The following is a 27,681-nucleotide window of genomic DNA, read 5'->3' as shown; positions in this document are numbered from 1 at the left end:
ACAGGGTAAAAACAAGGAGGAAAAAGCAAAGAAACATGGGAGTTGGGAGTGGATTGGGCTACAGCACGCATAGATTATCTGTTCTGAAAAGAGAATTAAAGGTAAATAAATATTTTTTGCATTAAAACGTTGGTATTATAGATTGGCGTAGATGATAAGTCACAAATACTGTAAAGCTTGTATTCTGATAAAAACTATAATTTGCCCATCCTACACATTTACAACTCCTCCCCGGGTTTCCCCTCACCCTGTATCTTGCATTCTCATTAGCTGGAGTTCAACACCGCACTCACTGCCAGTTACAACCTGATCGCAACACTTTTCAGACTACAGGATTTTGAGTCTCCGACAGGTCCAGTCTACAAAATATAGACGCTCGGATCGAGTCGTGGAACAGTTCTCGCATAGCGATCAAGAGCCAAGTTTCGAGCCTCGAGCGAACGCCGATTTGCTTCCAAGCTGGCACATCTGTCCACGACCTGTCAGCGAGCAAAGATCAGGGCAAGATTCGTGTAGTGTGCACTAGGCACTCCGACACTCACTCTACCAGCTGTGCCACTTTCTTTAAATCTGTCAAATAAATGCCAGGGTACAGGGTAGAATACAAAAAAAAGCCAAAAGTATGTGAAATCTGGGAATTAATATGGATTTGGCATCCTCTTTGTGACTATAACAGCCTTTACTCTTTTGGTAAGACTTTTCTCAAGACTGTGGGGTGTGTCTGTAGAAGTTTGCGCCCAATTTGTGCCCATTCCTTACAAAGACTGGTTGTGAGGTCATTTTTTTTAAGGACCTCACTTGTCCAGAGGGGTACAGGCATGCTAGGCATATTTTGCCAATGTTGGAACCATGCCTGTTGGCAAAGGGTGTGCCTAAAGCACCTGTACTTCAAAATAAAAAGGGGTGTTCACATACTTTTGACCATATATTGTGTAATCATGCAGCCAGGCGAAAAAACAGTACATGAGTAGACTGACCTCTACATACGGTCCCGTTGTCCACAGGTTCGTGTCCAGCCTTGCACATGCAGCGCCCGATAGGCACCATCCACTCGCCATCCCCGTTGCAGTAGAGTTTGATGGGTACGTCCACCTCCTCCGCGTTCGGTATACACACCCCCCTCGCCGCGACCAGAGAAGTGCTCTCGGCCCCCGACAGCGTCTCCAGAAAAATGGCCCCGTTCCGGACGGCGCGTGGGCATTTGCGGTAAAAAACCCGGACCGCGATGAGCGACATGCAGCCTCCGTAGTCCTGGAACGCCAGGTAGAAGCCGTTCCGTGAGACGGGCCCGAAGCTGCGCACCTCCGTGTTGATCTTCATCACGCGTCCGCCCAGGTCCACCTGCGAAAAGCTCTCGTCGGCGGCGATGGTGTCGACTTTGATCCAGGGGTTCTCCATCCACGGAGGGGACACCTTGGTGGCCGTGTCGGCGTCCGATTCGTAGTAGTACAGGTTGAAGGTCTCTTTGCAGGAGCCTGGTACCCGCGGGATGCTGCTGCAGTCCCGTACCGAGAACTTCATCTCTACGTGGATGCGCTGGGCTCCTCGTCGGTGGATGTATTTTGTGCGCACCCAGTTGTTCTGGTTGGCGTCGAAGACGTTGCAGACCTGATAGGTGCGGATGGTGTTCATGTTCTCATCGTAGCCGCTCACCTCTTCCCACTGCCAAAAAAGGGAAAGAAAGGCATCAATTGACTTCAAGAGCATTTGGTAGAGTCGGTGCTGCACTGCTTCAGTCACCCAGGTTCGATCCTAACCTTTAATTTTTTTGTAGATCAAGCTCTTTTAACGTTGTACCTTGAAATGCTAAGGTAGCTTGTTTGTGAACACTTGGCCGGTCTATTGCCTGTGGCTGTGCCATGTATATTACCGGGTTTGAACCTCAGTGGTGCTACCAGCCGGCTGGGCATCTACACAGACATGATCGTCTATGTCTGGGATAGGGAGAGGACGGTCCAACATTTTCTTCCAATGAATTTTGACTTGTCGCAAAAGTGTTGATGCTAAACAGCTTCAGTTACCCAGGTTTGATCCCTTACTCCAGTTACAGTCTGTAACCATACACCGATCAACCATAACATTAAAACCACCTCCTTGTTTGTATACTCATTGTCCATTTTATCAGATGTTACAATATAGGAGCACTTTATAGTTCTACAATTACTGACTGTAGTCTATCTGTTTCTCTGCATGCTTTGTTAGCCCCCTTTCATCCTGTTCTTCAATGGTCAGGACCCCCACAGGACCACCACAGAGCAGGTATTATTTAGGTGCTGGATGATTCTCAGCACTGCAGTTACAATGACATGGTGGTGGTGTGTTAGTGTGTGTTGTGCTGGTATGAGTGGATCAGAGACAGCAGTGCTGCTGGAGTTTTTAAATACCGTGTTCACTCCCTGTCCACTCTATTAGACACTCCTACCTAGTTGGTCTGCCATTGTCACTGCAGTGCTGAGAATGACCCACCACCTGAATAATACCTGCTCTGTAGTGGTCCTGTGGGGGTCCTGACTATTGAAGAACAGGGTAAAAGCAGGCTAAAAAAAGTATTTAGAGAAACAGATGGACTACAGTCAGTAATTGTAGAACTACAAAGTGCTTCTATATGGTAAGTGGAGCTGATAAAATGGACAGTGAGTTTAGAAACAAGGAGATGGTCATAATGTCATGCCTGATCGGTGTACGTATTGAATGCCGCACTGAACACTAACGAAGCTACCTTAATAAGGCATCTCGGTAGGCAGCATTTTAGGGCATCTAAGAATTGACAACCTTGCCCTACATGCTCATCAATTAACCTGAGCCTTGTCCAGGGTGTATTCATGCCTCACATTTGGTGTTTTCGGCTTCGACTCCAGACCTCCATTGTCCAGCTTAGAATAAAGTGGTTAATAAAATTGAATTAATTCATTTTGGATTAATTAATTTTATGCTCAATTAATGCTCCTAGCCTTTAGTGCCTTCATTATTATCATCTATGACAAGCTGTGTAAGTGCATTCCTAACTGAGATCAGAGTCGCAAATCACTACGAGTACACGGGTTCAAAACTGTAGAGCAACAGCGGACATCTTTCAACAAGCTCTCTCATGTCTGTCTCCGCTCTCCGGGGACTTTCGGAGAGTAGTCGAGCCATTTTCAGAAACTCTCCCCACAGGCACCAGCTAGATTACAGGGCTGGAGAGATATGAGGTGAGGAAGAGGGTAGAAAATCCTTTAGCTACTCTGCCAAAAGACTGGAATTGGAGGTAAACAAGGCTGGTGCTGGTTGGCGTTCGCCGAAGCCCCTACCAGGCCTGAGACGTGAACCTCGGACGGGTTTATTTGTCTTGGCCCTGTATAAAAAAATGCATTATTGATGAAACTCAGGGAGAATGAAAGGACAGGTGATAAATTTCTGTGTTTACACAGTCGGCCGTTTTGCTGAGCTTGCTTCCGTCCGTCCTCTGGCAACGGAAAAGAGATGCGGCATTGACTCATATAACAAACACTATACACCCACCGATCAGCCATAACATTAAAACCACCTCCTTGTTTCTACACACACTGTCCATTTTATCAGCTCCTTTTACCATATAGAAGCACTTTGTAGTTCTACAATTACTGACTGTAGTCCATCTGTTTTTCTGCATGCTTTGTTAGCCCCCTTTCACCCTGTTCTTCAATGGTCAGGACTCTCCCAGGACCACCACAGAGCAGGTATTATTTGGGTAGTGGGTCATTCTCAGCACTGCAGTGACACTGACATGGTGGTGGTGTGTTAGTGTATGATGTGCTGGTATGAGTGGATAAGACACAGCAGCGCTGCTGGAGTTTTTAAACACCTCACTGTCACTACTGGACTGAGAATAGTCCACCAAAACAAAAATACGCCTCATGGCAGCGTCCTGTGGCCACTGAAGGTCTAGAAGATGACCAACTCATACCAGCACAACACACACTAACACACCACCACCATGTCATTGTCACTGCAGTGCTGAGAATGATCCACCACCCAAATAATACCTGCTCTGTGGTGGTCCTGTGGGGGCCAAAATCCAAAACAGTCTCCGCTGAAGGATCCACAGCTGCTCCCTCAAATGCCCTGAGCATTACCTGCAAAGAGGAGCAGCTGTGGATCATTAGCTTGACCAATCAGTGTAAAGGGGTGTCACCTTGAAATCAAAAACAAGACAACCCCCAACATGTGCTCCTGTAGAGAGGAGCGTGGCACATCAACATGAGCTCCAGGAGCACATTGAGACTGGATATGTGACACCACAAAAAAAAGACTAAATAGTGCACAGATTTTTGTGTCAGTCAACCTCCTGTTCCTTCTGATTACAGTAAAATAATAATACTACTACGACTACTACTACTACTACTACTACTAATAATAATAGTAATAATAAAATCTGTTAACTAGTACCTAAAATTTCACGCCTGAAGTTCTTATTAACTTTACAGTCATATATCACACACTACAACTAATATAGATTCATGCACCAGAGACTTCACTACTCGACCTAAAGTGACTCCAGATGCCTCCTCTGTGGTTTCTGACCCAGCTGGCTAAAGCTCAAGCTAACAGTCCCCTGCACAAAACAATCAAAATTCCAGCCAGTGAGTGAGTCGAAACCTTGACCTTATTTAGCAGGAAAAAGCCCTTTTCTTCACCTCAAAGGCGTCTTCACACCGTGGGCAAGGAGCCTGTTCAGCGCCCATCCGTTTAACCCACCCCCTCTTGGGCTCACTCTTCACTTCACTGCTGACATAATTTCCCAAATTAGTCGCTGCTTAACAAGGATTTTGACAGGGTTTTGACGGGATTCAGTTGTTCGAGACCCCCGTTCTATCAAACACCCTCCTAATTAAACCATTTTCTTACAAGACTTTGGTTCTGTGTACGCGTGTCCTAATTATTCTCTGCAAATAAAATGATGAAATGATTCTAAATTAGTTTGGGGCTGTAAATGTCAAAACGGTGTAATTTGCAATGTTTAATGCCCTCCTGAACTTCAAAAATTAGTGTTAAGTTGTTCTAATTAAATATTCTTTCTTTTTATGTGAGTGTGAAATTACTCACCACGATGTACTTGTTGCATTAGTGAAGTTGTACTAGTTGTATTAGTAGCATTAATAAAAATAATTAAAAAATTAAAAATTAAATTATTTAAAAAATAAATTTAAAAAAATGTGAAAAAGAATTTGAAAAATAAATAAATAAATAAATAAATAATAATAAATCATTTCAATTTAAGATTATTTAGATATTTAGACAATTATTAGATCTCACTCATTTGTATTAATAAATAATGTTAAAGTATAACTTGCCAAGGATTTAATACAATAACTAAAAACTTAAGCTAGCTAGCCAGCATGCTACATAAGCTAGCTGCTTACTCAATTAATTAAAAATTTACCTGTTGTAAATAATCGTACTAGTTGTATTAGTAGCATTATTATTAATAATAATAATAATAATAATAATAACAATTATAATAATAACAAAAAAAAAAAAATAATTAAATCAAAAAATTTGATTTAAAAACTAAATAAAAAAAAAAATAATAACAATAATAATAATAAATAATTTCAATTTAAGCAGTCAGATCAGATATTTAGACAATTATTAGATCCCACTCATTTGTATTAATAAATAATGTTAAAGTATAACTTGCCAATGATTTAATATAATAACTAAAAACTTAAGCTAGCTAGTTGTACTAGCTGTATTAGTAACATTAATATTAATAATAATAATGAAATAAATAAATAAATTAAAAAATAAATTAAAATGTGATTTAAAAACAAAATAATAATAATTAATTATTTCATCCAATTTAAGTGGTCGGATCAGATATTTAGACAATTATTAGATCCCACTTGTTTGTATCAATACATAATGTTAAAGTTTAACTAGCCAAGGATTCAATACTATAACTAAATATTAACAGTCAGATCAGATATTTAGACCATTATTAGACGATGACCAATTTTCTGAAAATCTCTACCCATGAATACAGTAATTTGGTTTATTAGTTGGCCTGGCAGCTGCGTACAAATTTCAGGTATGTAAAATTATATTTGTGAAACGTCTGATGCTTGGGTTTCATTAAATAAATTGGTAAAATATACTGACATACATCAAGACTCAGACTACAATCCCACTCGTTTGTATCAATAGATAATGTTAAAGTTTAACTAGCCAAGGATTTAATGTGGTTGCTGTATATATACAGTTGTATGGCTTGGAATGCAGACAGAATGGTGGATGTTGAGGTACTTTTTAGGTTAGATACAAGAGAATAAACTATATATTCAGTTTATTATGATTCCAGAGGCTGGATCTATCATCCGTGTGCGGCAAGTGTGAATAATTTGCAATGTGCTTTGGTCTGCACTCTACAAATGGACATAAAGTGTCCGGGGTCTTGAACAGCCATTGACCTTCCCACTTTCCCCAAAGCAAAACTATTCTTCTCCTGCCTGTTCGTTAAGGGGGGCTGAACGCCAGATGAAGAGAAGAAGACAGAGTGTAACATCTTCTTGTTGGAGGTTAAATAATTGACTGATCAAATTAGAGGAAAATAAAAAGTGAGGCAGTTACTAATGAGAAATGGAGAGTCAGCAAGGGGGGGGCGCGTTGCGGCAAAGGAAGGGTGGGGGGTGTAGAATAGAGGGTGCTATAGAGACGCCAAACAGATGTATTTGGAAGCAGGGCCTCTCTTTGTCCTGCCATGGCTTTTATGCCACTCTTTTATCATAGGAGAGAAGCAAATGGGGCATAATAAGGACCCAGCGATCAAGTGCTGAGTGTGAAATTAAATGAAACGTCTTCATTTTCACAGCTTTTTCCCCCCGGTATTAGGTGGGAGTGCGGTTGAAGGTGGTCATGTGCTTTCAGATGTGAAGGTAATGGGTTAGATCTGCAAGGATAGAGATTGTATAATCTTTCAGACAGTTAATCGTGGATTCCTAGCTTTCGTCAACTTGAGTACTTGTCCCGGGAGGTTTCTTAAGTGCCGTGTTAAAATTATGGCGAGTCTAAGTGGTCCAAAATTGTTAGGATGGCAAGGAAATGTTTATAGACGTAGACCCTGATTAACTGAGGGCTTGTGTGGAATTATTGGCACAATATTGCCGTGGCAGACAAAATTGCTTATTGGTACAGATATTCTTTGGTCGTGATTAAGGATCGTTGGATGTTCTGCTTCCATTTGGCTGATTCTGTGACTCTGACCAAAGACAATAGACAAAATAGTTCTCTGGGATGGTAATGGATGTTGCATAATGTATGTATAACAGCAAAATGAGAGAAACCCCAAATTATTTTGGATGTGATGTTCAGGTCATAAATATTTTTTAATTATTAATTTTTAAAGATTATTAATGTTCTTCCCAAAAAATCTCATGTCAAGAATTATGAACTGCCTAGTTCAATTTGGACAATGCAAATAACTGACTAACTAAGTTCCTTGAAAGGGGGTACTGTAAGGCATCCAAATGTCATGCCCATAATGGCTGGTAGACAGGGTAGAGGTGCAAATTGACAAAAAGTTCAGTCCTCCGACTTCCTGTGTTTTTGTTTGTTTGCCTGATATACCGGGCTGAAGGTCAGACATGATGCCCTTCTCCAGCTAGTCTTTTTTGCTGCCGTTCTTTAGTTTGTTGCCCACATCATTCCTGTGTTATAGTTGTCATAGGAACCTATCCTGGACTCGAGTTTCGTCCGGTGGTGGCATGGCAGCATTTTTTTGTGCCTGTCAGAGAAACCCATCTGGTCTTAAGTATGATGGCATGGCAGCCTGTGTTTATTGGGGCTGGTTCGCTAAATTCTCCAGTCTGATTCTATGGCGAGCATTTGAGCTGTAACATGCTGGTGGATTGAGTAGCTGGCGCAGTATCACCCCAGGACTCTTTGTGTTTCTTCTCCAGGCTGTACCTGTTTTTTTTTTTTCAACACAACACACACTAACACACCACCACCATGTGAAATAATACCTGCTCTGTGGTGGTCCTGTGGGGGTCCTGAACAGCATGAAAGGGGGCTAACAAAGCATGCAGAGAAACAGAAATGAGACTACAGTCAGTAATTGTAGCTACAAAGTGCTGTTATTTGGTAAATGGAGCTGATAACATGGACAGTGAGTGTAAAAACAAGGAGGTGGTTTTAATATTAAACTGTGACAGACTTGACGAGTATGTGAGCGCAGTGATCACGTACTGTGATTTTTTACAGCCTGTCACTTGTCCAACCATAATACTTCAGTGGAAACGTGAAGCATTGCTGATGTCTCTTCAGATGAATTAGAAGGACGTTTGGTTCAAAGAAGCCACGGTAAAAGTGAGAAAAATGGTTCACACCATGATGAGCATGAAGCACGTTCGGTGGTGGGAAATCTGTAAGTAAAGACGTCAGCCCTGAGAAGACGCATGGAACGAACGGCAGCCAGACCCAGCGCTGAATTACAGACCAGTGTAAACGTACATCTCTATACTCTGCTGGTCTCTGCACCGCAACCAAGGTAAGGAGAAACAGGGAAGCCCGTGGGGTGCCCCGCCTTTAGTGGTCAACTTCAATTACATGGATTCGACGGTAATGCACAACATGTGACGTTACACAAACAAGCTTAATTCTTTTCTCTCAATCTCCATGTGGATCATGTGTACAAATTTTCCTTTCAAGTAATCAAAGCTCTGACCAAACAAGCTGACAAATCAAACTATGACCTCAAAGAAGTGGTTCATATACGTATAAGACCAATAAGTCGATAAATACGGGTCAGATCGCTGTGGAGCAAAACTAACTGCCACTTTCTTCGGAATGCACCCTAAACCGAATTCCTCTTCAGAGGAGCTCAGACTAGTCAATGTTTGGTTTCATATATTATAACCAGACGCGTGCTCTTTAGGACCATCTGTTTCTTTACGACTCTTTCTAGGTCTTTGCACGCTGCTCAATAAGACAGAAATAATTCCGGCTATGTGTACTTCTGTACTCTTATGAACCCTTGCTGAGAACGTACAGAAGAACATCATCAAACTCTTAACCATGGGCGTTTCCATTAAGGTGTTTTCAACCAACCCAAACAATGCCACATCACCCCACTGCTGCGTTCTCTTCACCGGCTACAAAGGCAAAAATGGACCTGCTCCGAGCTACCTTAGAGAAGTCATAAAACCCTGCTCTGTACCACGCAACCTCCAAGCCACAAGTCTTGCTCAGCTTGAATTTCCACCCAGAACTCAAGGAATTATTTGTAGTACCACCATAATTCTGGCTATGTGTACTTCTGTACTGTTAGGAAACCTTAACCATGGGCTTTTCCATTAAGGTGATCTTCTGAGAAGGGTTTCCAGTAAGTTGTTTCAATTCAACACAAACACTTGCTTGTTATTAAGGTGGTATAATCACCAGAATCACAATACATACCTAACAGGATATGAGAATGTTTTCCCATGTCCTGGATAGCCAGCTATCTCTCTCTGCTCATGTAGGGTCCTCCTCTACAACATCAAGAAGATTCGGCCATTTCTCTCTATGGAAACCACTCCCTACTGGCAGGTGCTCCCATGTCTCCTGCAATGCACTGCCCATCACCCCACTGATGCGTTCTCCAGGTAGACCAGGTCCAAGCTACCTTGGGGTGCCACACAACCTCCAAGCCACAAGTCTTACTCATCTTGATTTTTCACCCAGAACTCAAGGAAGACAGGCATCAAGGCTGTTCTCTGTACTACCACCCAAGTGGTGGTTTGAATTTCCCTTGTTCTTCAAAAGACGATTGAAGAGCCACTTCTAGCATGTACTTACTAATCTTCTATAGCATCGCATCTTCTGCCTATTTCTTTGTTCTAACAAGGTTTCAGCAGAGTTGTATCATTAGCCTGTTTTCTACTTGAACTACTGTAGTAGTTCAACAACAGTAGTACTGTTGAATCTTACAGTCACATTTTGATTGAACTGGAAAAACATCTTGGGACTATTAATCTTTATTAAATATATTAAGATGCATGTTTCCATCTTTCAGCTCCTGAACTCCTGACCCCGTACAAACCCCCTGAACTTCTACCATGAACTTCTGTCTTAAAAGCCAAAAAAAAAAAGGATGGCTGCATGAATGAATTCACCGGCTGCACGGATGGATAAAAGGATGGATGAAGGTACGAATGACCGCCACATCTGGATATCTTCCCCTGAATACCATGCAGAACCTTTACGTTTATTTAACAAAGCTGTTCAGTGTTGGGAAAGCCGGCTGTTGACGGAGCGTTCCATATTTTGACCGATAGTGATCTTCTGAAGGACGCGGGGGCTCGGCGGGGGTTGTAAGACAATAACTTAAGACCTGTGACTCGGATGGAAGCCCACCTGTTCTGCTCTGGTGCAAAACAGACAGGACGGATATTCAGTAACGGAATCTCGGCGCACTGAGGCCTTGTTCGTGGTAAATATGGGTAACCGCTCACCGAGCACTTTATTAGGTACACTTACATCTACAGATAAAGCTTATGGGTATGTAATTACTCCCTGTGGCCCATCTCATCTGTTGCACGGTACACTTTGTCACCCCCCTCCTCCAAATCTCTGTAACTTATTTATCAATCAAAAAGGACCCCTCAGTGGTGGTGTATGTTGTTCTGGTATAAGAGCCTGTTTAAATGCACTGGCCTCTTTATTAGGAACACATGCCTGGTAAGACCGGGGCTATTTTTATATGCATGGTGTGTCTTAATCTTCCTCCAGTCTTTTATTATTGGACAATTTCTGATCACATGATGCTCTTGGAGCATCTTCCCAGATGTTTAAAAAGCCCATCACCACCGCTGCACCACCATGTCATTCTACTGTACGTTAACATTGCAGTGCTCAATAAATAAATCAATAACAAATGCACATAACCAATAGGTGTACCTAATAAATTGCTCGGTGATTGTATTTGCATCTTTTTTAAGCCTTCCCAGAGAAGTGTAGGCTGTTATAGCTGCAAAAAGGAGGCCAACCCCATATTCCCCTTATTAATGCACATCATTTTCGCATATAGATGTGGGTGGTGCTGAGGTAAATCACACTAGCCCACTACTGTTGAGATCCAAGGTTTAAATCTCATTGTCGCTACTGGCCAGCTGGACGTCCACACAGACATGATTGATTATGTCTGAGGGAGAATGGCTGGACATCCCTGCCATTTGGAGGTGCACTTGTCGGTGCGCTCTCAGTGCCGGTCCCAAGCCCAGATAAAAATCAGAAGGGTTGCGTCAGAAATGGCATCTGGCATTAAAAAAAAAACTATGGGAACACAATTTTTCTATTAATAATATTGAGTTTGTGCTGCGGGTGGGTCTTGTCACACACATGATCTCAGCAGATCTCCCAGTCTGTATTGTTTGACGTTTCGGAAACCTCACAGTTAGCCGAGCAATGACGGTTGTTCTACGTCATCGTCCCTCCAAAGAAAGCGACCCAGGAGGAGTCTGTGCCCGAAACCACATCATTCCATACTACACAGCATCAAAACAGTAGACCAGGCATGGTGATGTTACTAATTTCACATTGTTTACTATGTGGTTTGGGATGCAGCCTCTGACCTATTTTTGGTATTTTGGTGGAAATTGCATTAATCTTCGTAAACTCGTGGGCATGTAGCGAGGGGCACGCTCGGTAAACCCTATCCAACCCAGGGGGTAAAGCAACCCCATACAACCACATATTATTGAGTAATAGACCATACTCAGTACTTGAATGACACTTGTATGGTTATGATATGGTAGTGTGTTGTTCTGGTATGAGTGTATCAGGTGCAGCAGTGTTGTTGGGATGTTTTATTACTGTTTATCTGTTGATATGTGGATACATTCTGATCACATGCTACTGCTGGCTTTATATTTTTGGTTAGAACACTATTCCTCTCCCAGCATTGACATTGCTGCACTGGACAAATGGGCATATGTTGCTGTCCTAGTGCCCGGTAAGGGTCAATGAGTAAATACAAGGTAAGAGAGCACCCAGGTGGCGCAGCAGGATATTCCACTAGCACACCAGCGCTGGGATTCTGAACTGAACCCAAATAGGTCTATCAGCCAATTGGTGCTACCGTATACCGGTTGGGCGCCCCCTAGCAGGCACAATTGGCAGTACCTGTAGCAGACAAAATTGGCCACTAGTCTGCTGTGTGGAAAAAGACCGGACTAAAAGGACCCGTTGCATCGAAGGAAGCATGTGATAGGCAAATACTCCCTCCTCGAGTGCCATCAGGGTCTCCAGCAATGATCTGTGTCATGAATTCATGCAGAAATATTTTATACAGATAAAAATGCAGGAAAATGATTCAACTCTGCACAAATCTGATTCTTATCTCCGTGGACGCACGTGCATCTCATTCTATTACGACCGGATCCAGGTTCAGCTGGTCTGCGCCATCGTGCTCTTTGTTCTCTAGCGTTAATGGCACAGTCAGCAGAAGAGGCTGCGAGCCCTCAGGTTGAACAGGATGATGGGGAGCAAATTATATCTGGAAAACTTTAAAGTTGCACAACAGGCCTGTCGAAATCTTTCCCGCCTTTCCTTTTTTCTCTCCCTCTCTCGTCCACAAGCAGACGCACAGCACGGTATAATTTAAAGCAGCCACCACAAACGGACCACAGAAGCGTAAATAATTGAATAAAACGAGCAGCATTTTTCTTATATTCCTCTGAAACACACCAGCAAATTACTCAACAAGTCTTTTTTATTCCTTTATTTTTTTTGTTTCAGATTTTTCGACTTAGTTTCAGACTGACTGATTTACCGCTTGGCCTTAGATGTGGTGCGACCTTTCCGAAACGTTCCTACAGATAAAGAATTGTTTGTGTTAAAGCAGAACCGGTGACGTCAATGTGGGAGTGATGTGTTGAATCTGTAAGCCACAGTGTTGAATTCTGTGAAATGTAAATATTTCAGCGGGAATACGTTGGCATCACACTTACGCTGTTCTCACTGGTGCCAGAGACGGGAAACACCGTCCATCCCAGCTCTGCCGTTGCTGTAGTGGAGTCCATTAATGTTTCTGAGGAGCAAAAATAACATTTTTAGGGTTACAAGCAAGTAAACACAACCAGGAGTGCACTGACTTCCATTGAAAGTTAGCATTATCTGCTAACAATGCTGCTTCCCAGCTAGCATTTAATTTTTCTCTGTTTTTTTTCCATTAATTGCTTCACATTCTGTACAAAAAAGTGCCGTCAATGCTACTTTCTAAAAGCATTCTGATTGATTGCTAATGCGTCCTATAGATTTTTGCTTATAACGGGGAAGTCCCGCCTTTTTTCTAGTATGCTTGGATGATTGGATGTGCAAAGTGACAATAGTTTTCTGTGAGCCACTTTCATTGGCCAGGACCACTTGAATCTGAATATAAGAGCAGGAAAAAAAATAATAAAATAAAATAAAATAATAAATAAATAAAATTTCGAAAATAATGTAAATAAAATAAAATAAGAAAATAAGAAATAAATAATAAATAAAATTTAGAAAAAAAAAAACAATTAAATAATAAATAAATAAATACAATTTAGAAAAAATAAGAAAATATATTTTAAAATATGTTTATAATAAAAAGTACATTTAAAAATTAATAAATATAAAAAAAAAGAGAGTTCTTCAAAAAGTTTCCGCACTTTTTAAAACTATTTATTAAGAATTTCAAAAACTAATGAAATCACTACATAGTCACCTTCCGATGCATTTTTCCCAGCGTCATACCAACTTTTTAATGCCATCAGCAAAAAATGTTTTTGGTTGAGCGTGTACCCACTGATGCACCGTTGCTTTCACATCATCACCACATGAAAATCTTCTTCCCCTTAAAGCTTCTTAAAGAAGCTTATAGTCTGTCTTAGTCTCTCAGATGCGACCAATTACTACTCCTCCCACCCTCACTGTTTCCAACCAAAATATACAAGTGCGGAAACTTTTTGAAGATCCCTCGTATATATAAAAACATCATATGTGCTCCTGGCAGCATGCAGAAGATGGATTGAGGATTGAACACCTCAATTTGTCTGAAGACGCTTGCTCCAAATTAGCTTCACACCTGTGCTAACTAACTAACTGATTGATCGATTTATTTATTAATTCATTCACTACACGACTTACACTTACTGAGCACTTTATTAGGAACACCTATCTGCTGCTGTATGTACATTTATCACTTTTGTATTTGTGGTTGTATAATTACTGACTGTAGCTTATCTGTACACTTTCTCTGTATGCTTTGTCCATCTAAATGGACCACAACTGACCAGATGATGTTTGGGTAGAGGAGCATTCTGATGTCTGGTAGTGTGTCCCATTCTGTGTGCAGGAGGTGCAGCAGTGTTGTTGGGATTTGGCTCTTTATTAGGAACACAAGCCCTGTTAGCGCTGGTTGTGCATTTACATTTTAGGCATTTAGCAGATGCTTTTACAGTTATGTGACAGTATATTGTCTAAGCAATTGAGGGTTGAAGGGCCTTGCTCAAGGGCCCAAAAGTGGCAACCTGGCAGTGGTGGGGCTTGAACCAATGATCTTTCGATTACTAATCCAGTACCTTAACCAATAGGCTACGACTGCCTACTGGTTGTTGGGGGACAGTCAGACACCATGTGTGTTCTATTTTATCAGTGAACACCTTATCATAGGTTGAAACAGTTACCTTTTTGATTGAAGAATATGGTACAGGGACAGTCATGGACTACAGTCAGTAATTGTATACCCACTAAGTATATTAAAGTATTGAATAAATATATATACCAGATAGGTGTTTCTTATAAAGTGCTCAGTGAGTCCAGCAACTCCCATAAATTCTAGGAGCAAGACATATGGGTGGGTAAATGATTCACACGTCTTGTGGAGTCCATGTCTCGACAGATCATCACAGTAGCAGAATATCTGTCTTCTTCTAGTCATGTTTGCTAGTTCACGAACTGATTCCTACAAAAAATATCACTGACATATCAGACCGCCACCACTAAATCAGCTTTATTATTCCCACTGTCCACAGTATTTAAAAAAAACAAAAGTGCGGTTAAGGGAGTCTGTAGAAATCTAGCCAGCAGGAAACAGTGGGTTCCACTTTCCCACCGTGTGATTTAGCCAAGATCGCTCGAAGACAAGAGCTCTCTATCTGGATGAATCTCCGGGGAGCTTACGTGTGGAACAGGATGTGGGTTAGGAGTAGCACTGTACTCAGATATCCACCAGAGACGTTCCCGATGAAGACGTTCTCCCAGATCGACGCGGGGAACTGCTAATCGAGGCCAGTCCTTGTCCTCAGTGTGGCTTTGATGACTTTTGAGGCTGTAGAGCTCGAAGTAAATAAGTGGAACCTCATTTCTTGAATGGGTCCTATCTTGAACAATTCAGTTCTTGACCATATTGTCTCGGTTGCTGAGTATATTGTTGGTTCTGGACCAAATGACTACACTACACTCCATAGGAAATACCAGCACAACCAGTGCCAAAGCGGTTTTGCCGCTTCTCATGTGAATGCGCCTTTACTGAACGGAATACGATATTCCAAGATCAAGAATTTTCACGATTAAGAAGCATAAGGAAACAATAAAGAATTAAAGGCAAAGTTTTTTATATTAAATTTGTGTTATTTCAGTGTAGAAGTGTCAAAAACAAACCCTTTTTTTTTTACATTAGCCTAAAATATACCCAGTACGGGACCATGGAACGCATTAACAGGTTTCCCATACATCCTAATAGGAAAAACTACCTTAAAACTCAACGTCTTTTAAACTCGACACCAGTCCCAGAACCAACTGATGTTGAGTTTCAAGGTATAACTGTCTTTTGTAACAAGTGCTGCCAAATTAGACCTATTTATATGGACACTATGAGGCTAAAATCATGTGACCACTCATCTTATTAATTTATTCGATGTTTCAGCCACATTCACTGCTAACAGGTATTAAATGACATCAAATAACACCAGATTATATGCTTTTTACTTAATGGCACTAATTTATTGACGGCTTTGTCCTGTTTTAGCATGACTACGTCAAGTTTGGTTAAACTGGTACATCAATCTTGGCTTTACAAATGCTTATTTATTCACTAAATGGGCACAAATTCCTGTAGACAGTTCAAAATCTCACTAACAGCCAACACTGTATTAATAGCGTATTAAATGTTAGGAATGTCCAACCCAGTCAGACATTCAGATGTCTACATACTTTTGGGCATATGGTCTTCCAACAAATGATGTGGAAATATATACAGTACAGGTGCTATGATGCATGGGAAAAATGTAGCATGAAGTTTATGATCTGTAAACCATAACCTAAATGAAACGCTCATTACCTAGACCGGTCCTAACGTTCCATAGTAGATATTCAACACATGCTAGCGGACATTCGCTGAAATAGACGCGCATGCTGAACCCCGAGCGAGCCACAAGGACAAGCCGTCTTTTGTGTCTCTGCGCGGTGACGCTACCCTCGCGGCATGCATCGCGGGATGGAATGATAATCCACGTGGAAGAGAATGGACCTCTGGGATCGGTAGAAATCAGATGAAGCAGATAACCTGAGCCGACTTCCTCGGGCATTCAAGCTGCTCCAGAGCGGCTCGGATTCCCCATAATTCCTGCCGGACCTTTAACCCCTCCGCCTTTTGTGGTGAAAGTGCTTAGCCGGAGAAGCGGGAAAGGAAGACTCGGCTCGCTGTGGATTTTCTGGTGTAAAAAGCACACCTGTGCTAACCGGGGTCACAGAGCGGCATTCTCTGTTGGGTTGACGTCAGTCCATTCATTCATGGATTCATTGATTCACTTTCACTAGCGTTTTGGGTGCTCTGGTGACCATTAGCAATGCTGAGATTCGAACCCAGAACTCTGTGGTACTAATGGCCAACATGATTGGCTGTGTCTGAGGGTGGGATGGCTGAGGCCCTGTGATGGACTGGTGCTCTGTCAGGGTTATGTCTATCCATTTTCGACATTTAGCAGACGCCTTTACCCTGTAAAGTATACAGTCTGAGTAATTGAGGGTTAAGGGCCCAACAGCAGCAACCTTGTGAAGATGGGGCTTGAACCAACAACATTCTGCTTACAAGTCCAGTAACTTAATCACTAGGCTTTAACTGTCCTAACTATGAATGGCTATGAAGTCACCCCCTCTTTTCCTTAAGGCTATAAGAGCCTCTACTTGCCAAGAGTTTGAAGTATGTCTGTGGGAATTTGTGCCCATTTAGTCCAAAGAACATTCGTAAGGTCACAGATGTGGCTTATAACCAACATATCCGTTATTCATTAATTTATTCATTCTATGTTTGTTTTACCACCGCTTTTTACCACCTGGTCAGGGTCACGGTGGGTGCAATTCACTGGGCGCCACTTCATCACAAGGCAAACACACACACACACACACACACACACACAAGGCAATTTCGTATTCCAAGTTAACCTGACTGCATGTCTTTGGACTCTACACTGAAAGCCCCACATCGCTCAAACTGGTGAGCCAATGCTACCCACCGAGCCACCGTTCCATCCCCAATCAACATATCAATTAATCTTAAAGGTGTTCAACGGGGTTGTGGTCAGGGCTCAGTGTAGACCACTGGTGTCCAACCACACCAAACATGTCAAACCACATCTTTATGGGCTCAAATCCAATCTGTATAATTAAGTAGGCATCTAACCTGGAACCCTGGGCTTTGTGCCACCCACAATACAGTACATGCCCACCACTACAGTATATGACCAGACATAAAAGGTTGAGGGTCAACAGGGATAAGGGAGGTCGCTCCAGGTACCCTGGTTTAATACCTTTACTACAGAAGGAAGAATGAAAACAGCAACCATAGCAAACCATATGGACAGTAAGTGGGTCCCACAAAGGACCTACACCCTTGATATTCTGCTCCTACTGCTAATACTGCATTAATCCTCTGTGTCAGTCATGCATAGCCGATATAAAGATATAAAAAGTCTTCCATGATTAATCCATTATAATGCAATTTTCCCTTAATTAACACTGCACTAATTAGAGCAAAGCCAAGTCACCGGACTTCACAATGAGAGAGCAAATTAGATTTTATAAAAAAATGAAGACGGGATTTTTTTAATCACAGATTGAGGAAACTATTTTTTTTTATTTCCTTTTTAAATGTCTTAATAATAATTACAAGTCTTGTGGGCTCAGCTATTGAATCACCTCCTTGTTTCTACACTCACTGTCCATTTTATCAGCCCCACTTACCATGTAGAAGCACTTTGTATTTCTACAATTACTGACTGTAGTCCATCTGTTTCTCTGCATGCTTTTGTTTAGCCGGTATCACCCTGTTCTTCAAGGGTCAGGACTCTCCCAGGATGACTACACAGCAGGTATTATTTAGGTGGTGGATCATTCTCAGCACTGCACTGACACTGACATGGAGGTGGTGTGTTAGTGTGTGTTGTGCTGGTATGAGTGGATCAGACACAGCAGCGCTGCTGGAGTTTTTAAATACTGTGTCCACTCACTGTCCACTCTATTAGACACTCCTACTTAGTTGGTCCACCTTGTAGATGTAAAGTCAGAGATGATCGCTCATCTATTGCTGCTGTTTGAGTCGGTCATCTTCTAGACCTTCATCGGTGGTCACAGTCACAGGACGCTGCCCACGGGGCGCTGTTGGCTGGATGTTTTTGGTTGGTGGACTATTCTCAGTCCAGCAGTGACAGGCGCTGCTGTGTCTGATCCACTCATACCAGCACAACACACACTAACACACCACCACCATGTATGTAATTGTCACTGCAGTGCTGAGAATAATCCACCACCTAAATAATACCTGCTCTGTGGTGGTCCTGTGAGGTCCTGACTATTGAAGAACAGGGTGAAAGCAGGCTAAAAAGGTATGTAGAGAAACAGATGGACTACAGTCAGTAATTGTAGAACTACAAATTGCTCCTAAAGGGTAAGTGGAGCTGATAAAATGAACAATGAGTGTAGAAACAAGGAGGTGGTTTTAATGTTATGGCTGATAAAGGACATTTCAGGACAGCGCGACTTGCAATTAACTGGCTCCACAAGTAATCAAATCTTTTTTTTCCGAAGCATGAAACATCCCAGAAATGCGCCAATCTACACCAACCTCATGCCATATTTCACTTTCCATTTACTTTTCACATAGCCCACGTTGTATCGCTTGGCAGCGTCTGTGCTGTTGTTGGCGTTATTATATTATACCAGCTGAGTCAGGGGATAATTATATGCTATAACGATAACGCATTAGCGTGAGGCGTAGTGTGTATCGTAAGGCCCTTGTCTGTCTTCATGTGGTGAATTGTCTAGCGCAAAGAAAGCATTCGACGATAAGAACTGAGAACCACTCGTTTCAATGCCCAGTGAGTCCTTCTGATCTATTAAACACCTGCTGAACGTGCAATAGAGCCCTCAATTGGAGAACGAGGACTACACGTGAAGCTCTACGATACAGCCGGGTGCCCTCTTGAACTTCTGATTTGGTTCTGTGACTATGATCACGTTGACGTCATTGGTTCTTTTGTCAAACCAACCAATCCTGTCTCAGTGAAACCTATATTTTACTTTTAAATAAGCAAATCAATAATTCAACCACTTAATTGACATCATATGACCAAAAGTTTGTACACACTTAAGATTCATTTACATTTTCAGCATTTAGCAGACGCTTTCATTGTGTTGTGACAGTATACAATCTAAGCAATTGAGAGTTAAGGGCCTTGTTCAAGAACCCAACAGCTGCAACCTGGCAGAGGTGAGGCTTGAACCAGCAACCTTCTGATTACTAGTCCAGTACCTTAACCACTAGGCTACAACTGCCCTTAACCATGAGCTTGTTGGATATCCCATTCCAAAACCATATGCATTAATACACAATTGCCAATATACTGTAACCTGCTGTCGCCTCACAGCAAGAAGGTCCTGGGTCCTTACTGTCCTTACTGTGTGGAGTTTGGAAGGTCTCCCAGTGTCTGTGTGGGTTTCCCTCAGAACTCTGATTTCCTTCCACAGTCCAAAGACATGCAGTCAGTTTAACTGGAAGAAACCAGTGATAGCCGAGTTTGCCCTTTGACAAACTGGCAACCCGTCCAGGGTGTTTCCTACCCTCCTGCCCAGGCAATCGGACCCACTGGGACCCTAATTAGAGAATAAATGAACAAATGAATGCATATCCTTTTTTTTGGGACAGTGGTAGCCTAGTGGGTAGAGATTTGGGCTATCAGTCAAAGGTTGAGAGTTTGAATTCTTGCTCTGCCATGCTGCCACTGTTGGGCCCTTGAGCAAGGCCCTTAACCCTCTCTACAATGGCTGACCCTGCACTCTAGCCCCAGCTTCCAAGCTGGTATATGCGAAGAAAGAATTTTATTGTATTGTACACCTGTATATGTATGTATGACCAATAAAAGCATCCTAATGTATTTTTATAAATTTGAATGATTTGGGTGAGGGGCGTTGTCTAACGTAATTGGTGCCCATTCAGATAAAAAGCACCCTTATTGGCTCCTATCCCAAAGTGTAAATCCCCACTGGCAGATCCAGAAAGCACAGTGGGACGGAAAGTGTGGTTCTCTCTGAACTACACTTCAAAGAATTCCCTGTGTCTCATCAAATGTTACCCGCTACACCTGGGGGGCGTTTAAAAACATCCCTTTGACTTTCTGACCTCCAGACTCCCTGGATTTTTCACTAGAGCTCGTGCTAGAGGTTTCAAGCTTTTGTTTTACCGAGAACGCAGTCGGTAAGCGGTAAGTCAGACATCCCTTGGGTGACATGGCAGTGTCTAGAGGTTAACTGCTCCGGATTTTGAGTTCCCCCTTTCGGATTCCTGGCAAATGCTTGTATTGTGGCTCATTGGTGGATTGAGTAGCTGTCATATATACAAATACTGGTACACTGCACAATGTAATTCTTTTTTCGCATATCCCAGCCCCAGCTTGTTTGAAAGCTGAGGTCAGAGCACAGGCATGGCAGCCCTAAAGCAGACTGGGTTAAGGGCCCACCCAACAGTGCATAGCAGAGCCTGGATTAATTTTTTTATATATATATATATTTTGTTTATGCATTTTTCTTCCCTTTTTGCGTCCAATTGCCCGATTGCATCATGCTTCCTCCTCTCCACCAATGCCGATCCCTGCTCTGAATAAGGAGAACGAAGCTAACCCACGCCCCCTCCGACACGTGGGCAGCATGCCGTATGCATCTCATCACCTACACTTTGACGAGTGCAGTGCAGTTCAGCATTGTGTACGGAGAGACACACCCTGAGAGCACTCTTTTCTCATCTCTGTGCAGGCGCCATCATTCAGCCAGTCATGAGAGAGAGAGACCCCATCCAGCTTAGTCCCACCCATATCTGAACAACAGGCAAATCGCTGTTCATTTGGCTGCTCAGCCTTAGCCGGCAGGCAGAGCCGAGATTCATTACGATGTATTCGAGATCCCAGCTCTGGTTCCAGGGTGTGTTTTTTTTACCGCTGAGCCACCTGAGCGACCCTGCAGAGCCTTAGATTTAAACCGACAGTCTTACAATTGATAGCCCAAAGCTCTACCCACTAGGCTTCCACAGTCCTACACTAGCTGGTTTTGTTTTGTTTGTTTCTTAGGTTTTATTACTTGTTATATTTCCTGTCTGAACAGAACTAAGCCCAGTCACAAAGAAGTACCCCTTTACTCACCTTAAATATAAGTATTTAATACAGATATTAGAGACGGATCCAAGGTGTGGGCATGGCAGGTTGTAACAATTGCGAGACACACCCTCCCCAGACTTTAAGTCTACAACAGTCTTTATTTTTGGAAAAACTTTCCAAAAGATTATGGACTGTGCCTTTGGCTATATGTTTAAAGTCAGGCAGTGATAATGAAGATAAAAGTCTGTCAATTTTTTGTCAATGGACCTCAGTCAAGCTGAAACAGGTAATGACCTTCCCAATAAATGTTGTGATTGATTCATACAGCTATTAGCAATAAAACTCCACCTTTAATCAGCACCTTCCATCATCACACAATAAAGGGATGATGGAAGTAGCAAAGCAAAATAGAGGGTGTCTTGACGTCAATGCCCTCAGATTACAGCATCTAAAATGTACAAAACCTTGGTGTTGTTCTGGATAACCAGCCAAACCTTGTCAGCTCTTCTCAACCTTCTTATAGTTCATCATGGGAGTCCCTGGTCTACATCAAAACCATTCAGGCATTACTCCCTATAAATGCCATTTAGGTTCTTGTCCAGTCTCTTGACATTTTAAGGCTGGACTACTGCAACTTACTCTGGTACTCTGGTCTTCCCAAGTCTTTCCCTCTCTTGAACTTGAACTCTTGAACCATGTCCATTCTCAGGACTCTAGAACTAGTTCAGAATGCAGCCACTTGCTGCTTTTTAGTCTACACAAGCATTAATACATTACGGACCAGCCTTGACCTACCTAAAGCACTTAAACCCTCTACTGCACCTTGTACCCTTCAAACCACAAGTCTGGTTCATCTTGAACCACTCCTCCTTGATGTCTTGAACCAGACACCAAGGCTCTTCTCTGTACTGCCACCAAGGTGGTACAACAAACTTCCTCTTTCTGCTCTTAAAAGTAAATGTAAATCTGTGAGGGATGTTAGTTTGCACCCACACCCCAGCCGCCAAATACCAGCCATGTGGCATTTTTAAAATGGCCACAGGAAGTTATTTGGGTTGTGCTGCAGTGTAAAAGTGGCTTGCTGCTCATTAGTAGGTGGTCTGTTTATGTGGGAGGTGGTTTGTAAAGCCACAGAATACCACACGCTCATGTGGAGACCAGTGATAGTATCTTCAGACCTCTCATGCACAATTACATCCACATTTAGAGCTGTAGGTGGTGTGGTGGTGTTGTAAAGCTCAAGGGTCCTGGAGACCTGGGTTTAATCCTGGTTCCAAGCTGCTTTTTTTGAGCAGTTTGGCATTTGCCTGTGTCTGTGTGGTTTTCCTTCAGGTCCTCCTGTTTCCTTTCACCTTCTTAATAAAAATTCCAGTTGACAGATTGGCCTATTTGTTTTGCCCTTAGATGGGAGTGAATGGATGAGTGTAAATGGCCCTGTGATGGATTATCACCTATTCCAGAGTGTTTACTTATTTTAAAGTGTTAAGTAAATTGTGTTTATAATCATGGTCTGCTGACTTTAATTCACTGATTAATAATAATAATAATAATAATAATAATAATAATAATAATAATAATAATAAGAAGAAGAAGAAGAAGAAGAAGAAGGAGGAGAAGGAGAAGAAGAATGTATTATTAAATAATAATAATAATAATAATAATGTATTATTAAATAATATATTTTTTTTAATTTGTGTATTTTATTATTTAATTAATATTTAATTTATTTATTTATATACATTTATTCATATATTTACAATATATTTATTATAATTTATTTATTTATAATATTAGATTATAATATATTATTATAAATTATTATACATTATTATATATGATTATAAATAAACAGCTAAATAAATGAGTACAACTAATTTATTTTATCAACAGTTATACTTTATAATAAAATATATTATATTATTACATTATATATTTTAATAACGTTATAATAATTTTATTTAATAATTTTTTTCTTTTTTTTCACAGCTGCTTAATCTATATGGCCAATAATATATGCACAACCTTCCTAACTGTTGAGTTTAGGTGTGGAAGCAACACTCATACACTCATGTTTAACAGGTCTTTAAAATTAATTTTGTAGTATTTTCATTTACATCTGTGGCGTTTTGCGGACGCTTTTATCCAAAGCGACTACAATTTGAGCAGTTGAGGGTTAAAAGCCTTGCTCATTGGCTAACAGTGGCAACTTGGCGGTGGTAGGGCTTGAACTGGCAACCTTCTGGTTAGTAGTCCAGTGTCTTAACCGCTGAGCTACCACTGTCATAAGCATTTGTGGCAGGAGTTTGTAGAAAGTCATTTCCTGTTCCACCATGACTTTGCCTCTGTGTCCAGATTTGTGTCCATAAAAACATGATCTGACAAGTCTGGAATGGAGGAACTTCAGTGGCCTTCATATCACCCTGACCTTTACCCCACTGAACGTCTTTGAAATGAATTTGAACCGTCTTTTCATCCAACATCATTGACTTTTCATCCAACATCATTGACTGACCTCACCTCTGACCTCTTTTGAATAATATAGCAAAGATTTCCATCCACACACCAACATTTCAGCAGAAAGGTAAAGACTTTTCAGAAAGGTGAGGACTACAGCCACTTCATGGTCCAGGGCGGACAACTGTACAGTGATGACCATGGCTTTGGATCAAGATGCTCAAAAAGCTTAAGATCAGGAGCCATGAACATTTACAAGCAAAGGTAAACTTTTGACATTTGGCTTTGAAGCTCCGGTGCCATCACAAAGCATTTCCATCAGAATGCTAAACTATAATAGGACACACCTTTACTCGCCCGGGTCAAATTCCACAACATACGAGGTAACATTAAGTGATTAGTGATGTTTGTACAAGTCTAACACAGACAAACAAATTTGGAGATCATGCCTGCAGAGGTGATCCTTTCACACTTGCCTGTCAAACAGGGATATAGCAGCCAGAGGTTCAAATGTGGCTTAGGCTGCGTGTCTGGAACAAATCCCCACACTCCTAGATGTTCCAAGCAAAGAGGATCTAAACTGGTAGCAGCAAACACAATGCTAAGGCAAAATGGCAGGCAAAATAGCCACTAGTCTGTTGGGTTGGGTCTTAGACGCCATCTAAGGACCCTAGTTTGTAGCTTGAGGCGCCTGTACAGAAGTAAAGGAATGCTGAGAACAGTGAGTGACTCTCCATGCGCAAGACTGGCCTCACGTTCCAATCCACCAAAGAAGGTGTCGTGGACTGTGCACTCATCTGAGGGAGTGTGTCTGGAAAATATACCCTCCTCAGATGTGATCGGGGAACGCGGAGATCAGCGAGTGACTCTACATGTGCAAGACTGGCCTTATGTGTGAAACCACCAACGTATAGGCGAATAACAAGGTGTCGTGGACTGCGCACTTCTCTAAGGGGGAGTGTGTCTGGGAAATATACCTTGCTCAGAGATCAGCGAGTGACTCTCCATGCGCAAGACTGGCCTCACACTTGAATCCACCAAAGTATAGGCGAATAAGAAGGTGTCGTGGACTGCGCACTCATCTAAAGGGGCAAGTGTCTGGAAAATATACCCTCCTCAGATGCAATCAGGGAACGTGAACATCAGCGAGTGACTCTCCATGCGCAAGACTGGCCTCATGTGAGAATTTATCAAAGTATAGGCAAATAAGGTGTCGTGGACTGTGCACTCATCTGAGGGAGTGTGTCTGGGAAATACACCCTGCTCAGAGATCAGCGAGTGACTCTCCATGTGCAAGACTGGCCTCACGTTCGAATCCACCAAAGTATAGGCGAATAAGAAGGTGTCGTGGACTGCGCACTCATCTAAAGGGGCAAGTGTCTGGAAAATACACCCTCTTCAGATGCAATCAGGGAACGTGAACATCAGCGAGTGACTCTCCATGCGCAAGACTGGCCTCATGTGAGAATTTATCAAAGTATAGGCAAATAAGGTGTCGTGGACTGTGCACTCATCTGAGGGAGTGTGTCTGGGAAATACACCCTGCTCAGAGATCAGCGAGTGACTCTCCATGCGCAAGACTGGCCTCACGTTCCAATCCACCAAAGTATAGACGAATAACAAGGTGTCGTGGACTGTGCACTCATCTAAAGGGGCAAGTGTCTGGAAAATACACCCTCCTCAGATGCAATCAGGGAACGTGAACATCCGCGAGTGACTCTCCATGCGCAAGACTGGTCTCATGTATGAAACCACCGAAGTATGGGCGAATAAGGCCAGACGAGCTGTCGTGGACTGCGCACTCATCTGAGGGAGTGTGTCTGGCAAATATACGATCAGGGTCCCTAGCGGTGGAGGACTAATATGCTACGCTAAATTAGGAGAAAAAAAACACCACATTCTCACACCTGGAATTCTCACGTTTACTTTTACTACATTACATGCTACAACATGTTGGAGTACAACATGGGCCCCAACGTGAGGTAAAAACGGCTAAGACAACTCTTTCTAGCGACGGGAGAATGCTCATTAAGTACAGTGTAACACTAGGAGCCAGCGGGGAAAGCCCATTTTTCAGGGATGTCATTCTCCGCTAGCGAGGAGCGCTTATGTGACAACAACATTACGCCGCAACATGTCAGAGTTGAAAGAAAAGGGTCCGCTAGCTGCGACGATGAGTGAGTAATAGGCTACTTCTGGAGGGAAGGTGAACTCCTAAACCTAGCGAAATGTCGATTACGCGGGTGCACACAAGCTCTACGTTAAAGAATGGCTTTGTGTAGTAATTGAGTCCGTATGGCTTAGTGGATGAGATGGCATAGATCCAAACCCCCCCCAACAGCGTTATGGGAAGGGGGTTGCACGGAAAAGTCAAACACTGAATCGGTACATGCTGCATTTCCCCCTGGAGATTTATTAAGACTCCGGGGTTATTGCTAGGCACTAAAAGCCACGTCTGGGGGCCCGATGGTGATGATGATGTAAAAGCATGCCGAATGATGTGTCGGAACAGAGCGGGGGGGTAAGCAGGGGCAGGCTGAAACAGAGTATCGGTGTGTTTCTAGGGGGGAAAGGAAGTCGGCGGTTGACTTTGGCAGCACAGGATGCCCTGTGAAATTTGCTACCACTTAGCGGACGGCATGCTACCACTAAGCGTTAGTCCCGGGTTCATTGCGCGCACCTAGGTTTTCTTAGCGAGGAGCCGACTGGCACATTGTTTATAAAAGCTATCCTGAAAAAAAAAACAAAAAAACTGCAAACTATGATACTCCCTCCACCATGCTTTACAGTTACGATACATTTTATTTGTTTGTCTGGGGCGTCTTTTTCCCATAGTGCCAAGTTCACACTACACGACTTTCAAGTTGTTCAGATCGCCGTGCGGTTCACACTACATGACTGGATCTCTCCTACGTTTTACAACTCCTCCCCTGCCAGTCGGCCGACTGATATCCAGATATTTAGCATGCTAGATATCTCTCTTCAGCTCGGATCGAGTCGCAAAAATCGTGTAGTTTTATCTGTCCACACCATAGTCCCTAGCACAAACAAAACTCCAAACTATGATACTCCCTCCACCATGCTTTACAGTTACGTTTATTTGTTGGTCTGCTACAAATTACACAGATTATTACCAGATCGTTGTTGTTTTAGTAGAGCATTGATTATCTCACATCATTTTTTTTGATGATGTCCTCACCCTGAAGGGCCTGAGACAGCTTTAAACACTGGCGCTTCCTCCACCATCCTGTACAGATTTATAAGATTTTGCTAATGGTCAGCAGTTAGAGCCTAGGGTCGCCTAGTGAATAGAGCTTTAGGCTATCAATTGGAAGATTGTTGGTTTGAATTCACTGTTGGGAACTCGAGCAAGGCCCTTAACCCTGTCCGCTCCAGGGGCGCCATACAATGGCAAATCCAGCGCTTTGATCCCAACTTCCAAACAAACTGGAATATGTGGAAAAAGAAAACCAACATGTTTGGTTTGTTTTTACTGACACAATTTTCTGAGCAGTTTAGGCCCTGAGGTCGCAAAGCAATGTGAGTCCATGATGCTCCCTTCACCATGCTTTACAACTGGAATTTGTTCTGATCCTATACCACAATGTTTCCACGG

The 27,681-nt window shown here is 42.4% G+C and overlaps 1 protein-coding gene across 1 annotated transcript in view; it reads right to left on the bottom strand.

Annotated features, from left to right (window-relative positions):
• Positions 1 to 27,681, bottom strand: part of ephb2b (eph receptor B2b) — a 248,056-nt gene that overhangs the window by 123,167 nt on the left and 97,208 nt on the right. Inside the window, exons 2-3 of the mRNA XM_062986759.1 lie at positions 12,948 to 13,027; positions 978 to 1,662 (exon numbers count right to left, since the gene is read on the bottom strand). Of these exons, the coding sequence (XP_062842829.1) occupies positions 978 to 1,662; positions 12,948 to 13,027 (765 nt within the window). The remainder of the gene's footprint in view (positions 1 to 977; positions 1,663 to 12,947; positions 13,028 to 27,681) is intronic.

The sequence above is a fragment of the Trichomycterus rosablanca genome, chromosome 24, assembly GCF_030014385.1.
Source record: "Trichomycterus rosablanca isolate fTriRos1 chromosome 24, fTriRos1.hap1, whole genome shotgun sequence".
Lineage (NCBI taxonomy): Eukaryota > Metazoa > Chordata > Actinopteri > Siluriformes > Trichomycteridae > Trichomycterus > Trichomycterus rosablanca.
The sequence above is the reverse complement of the archived record's forward strand: the minus strand, read 5'-3'. Positions and strand labels throughout refer to the sequence as shown.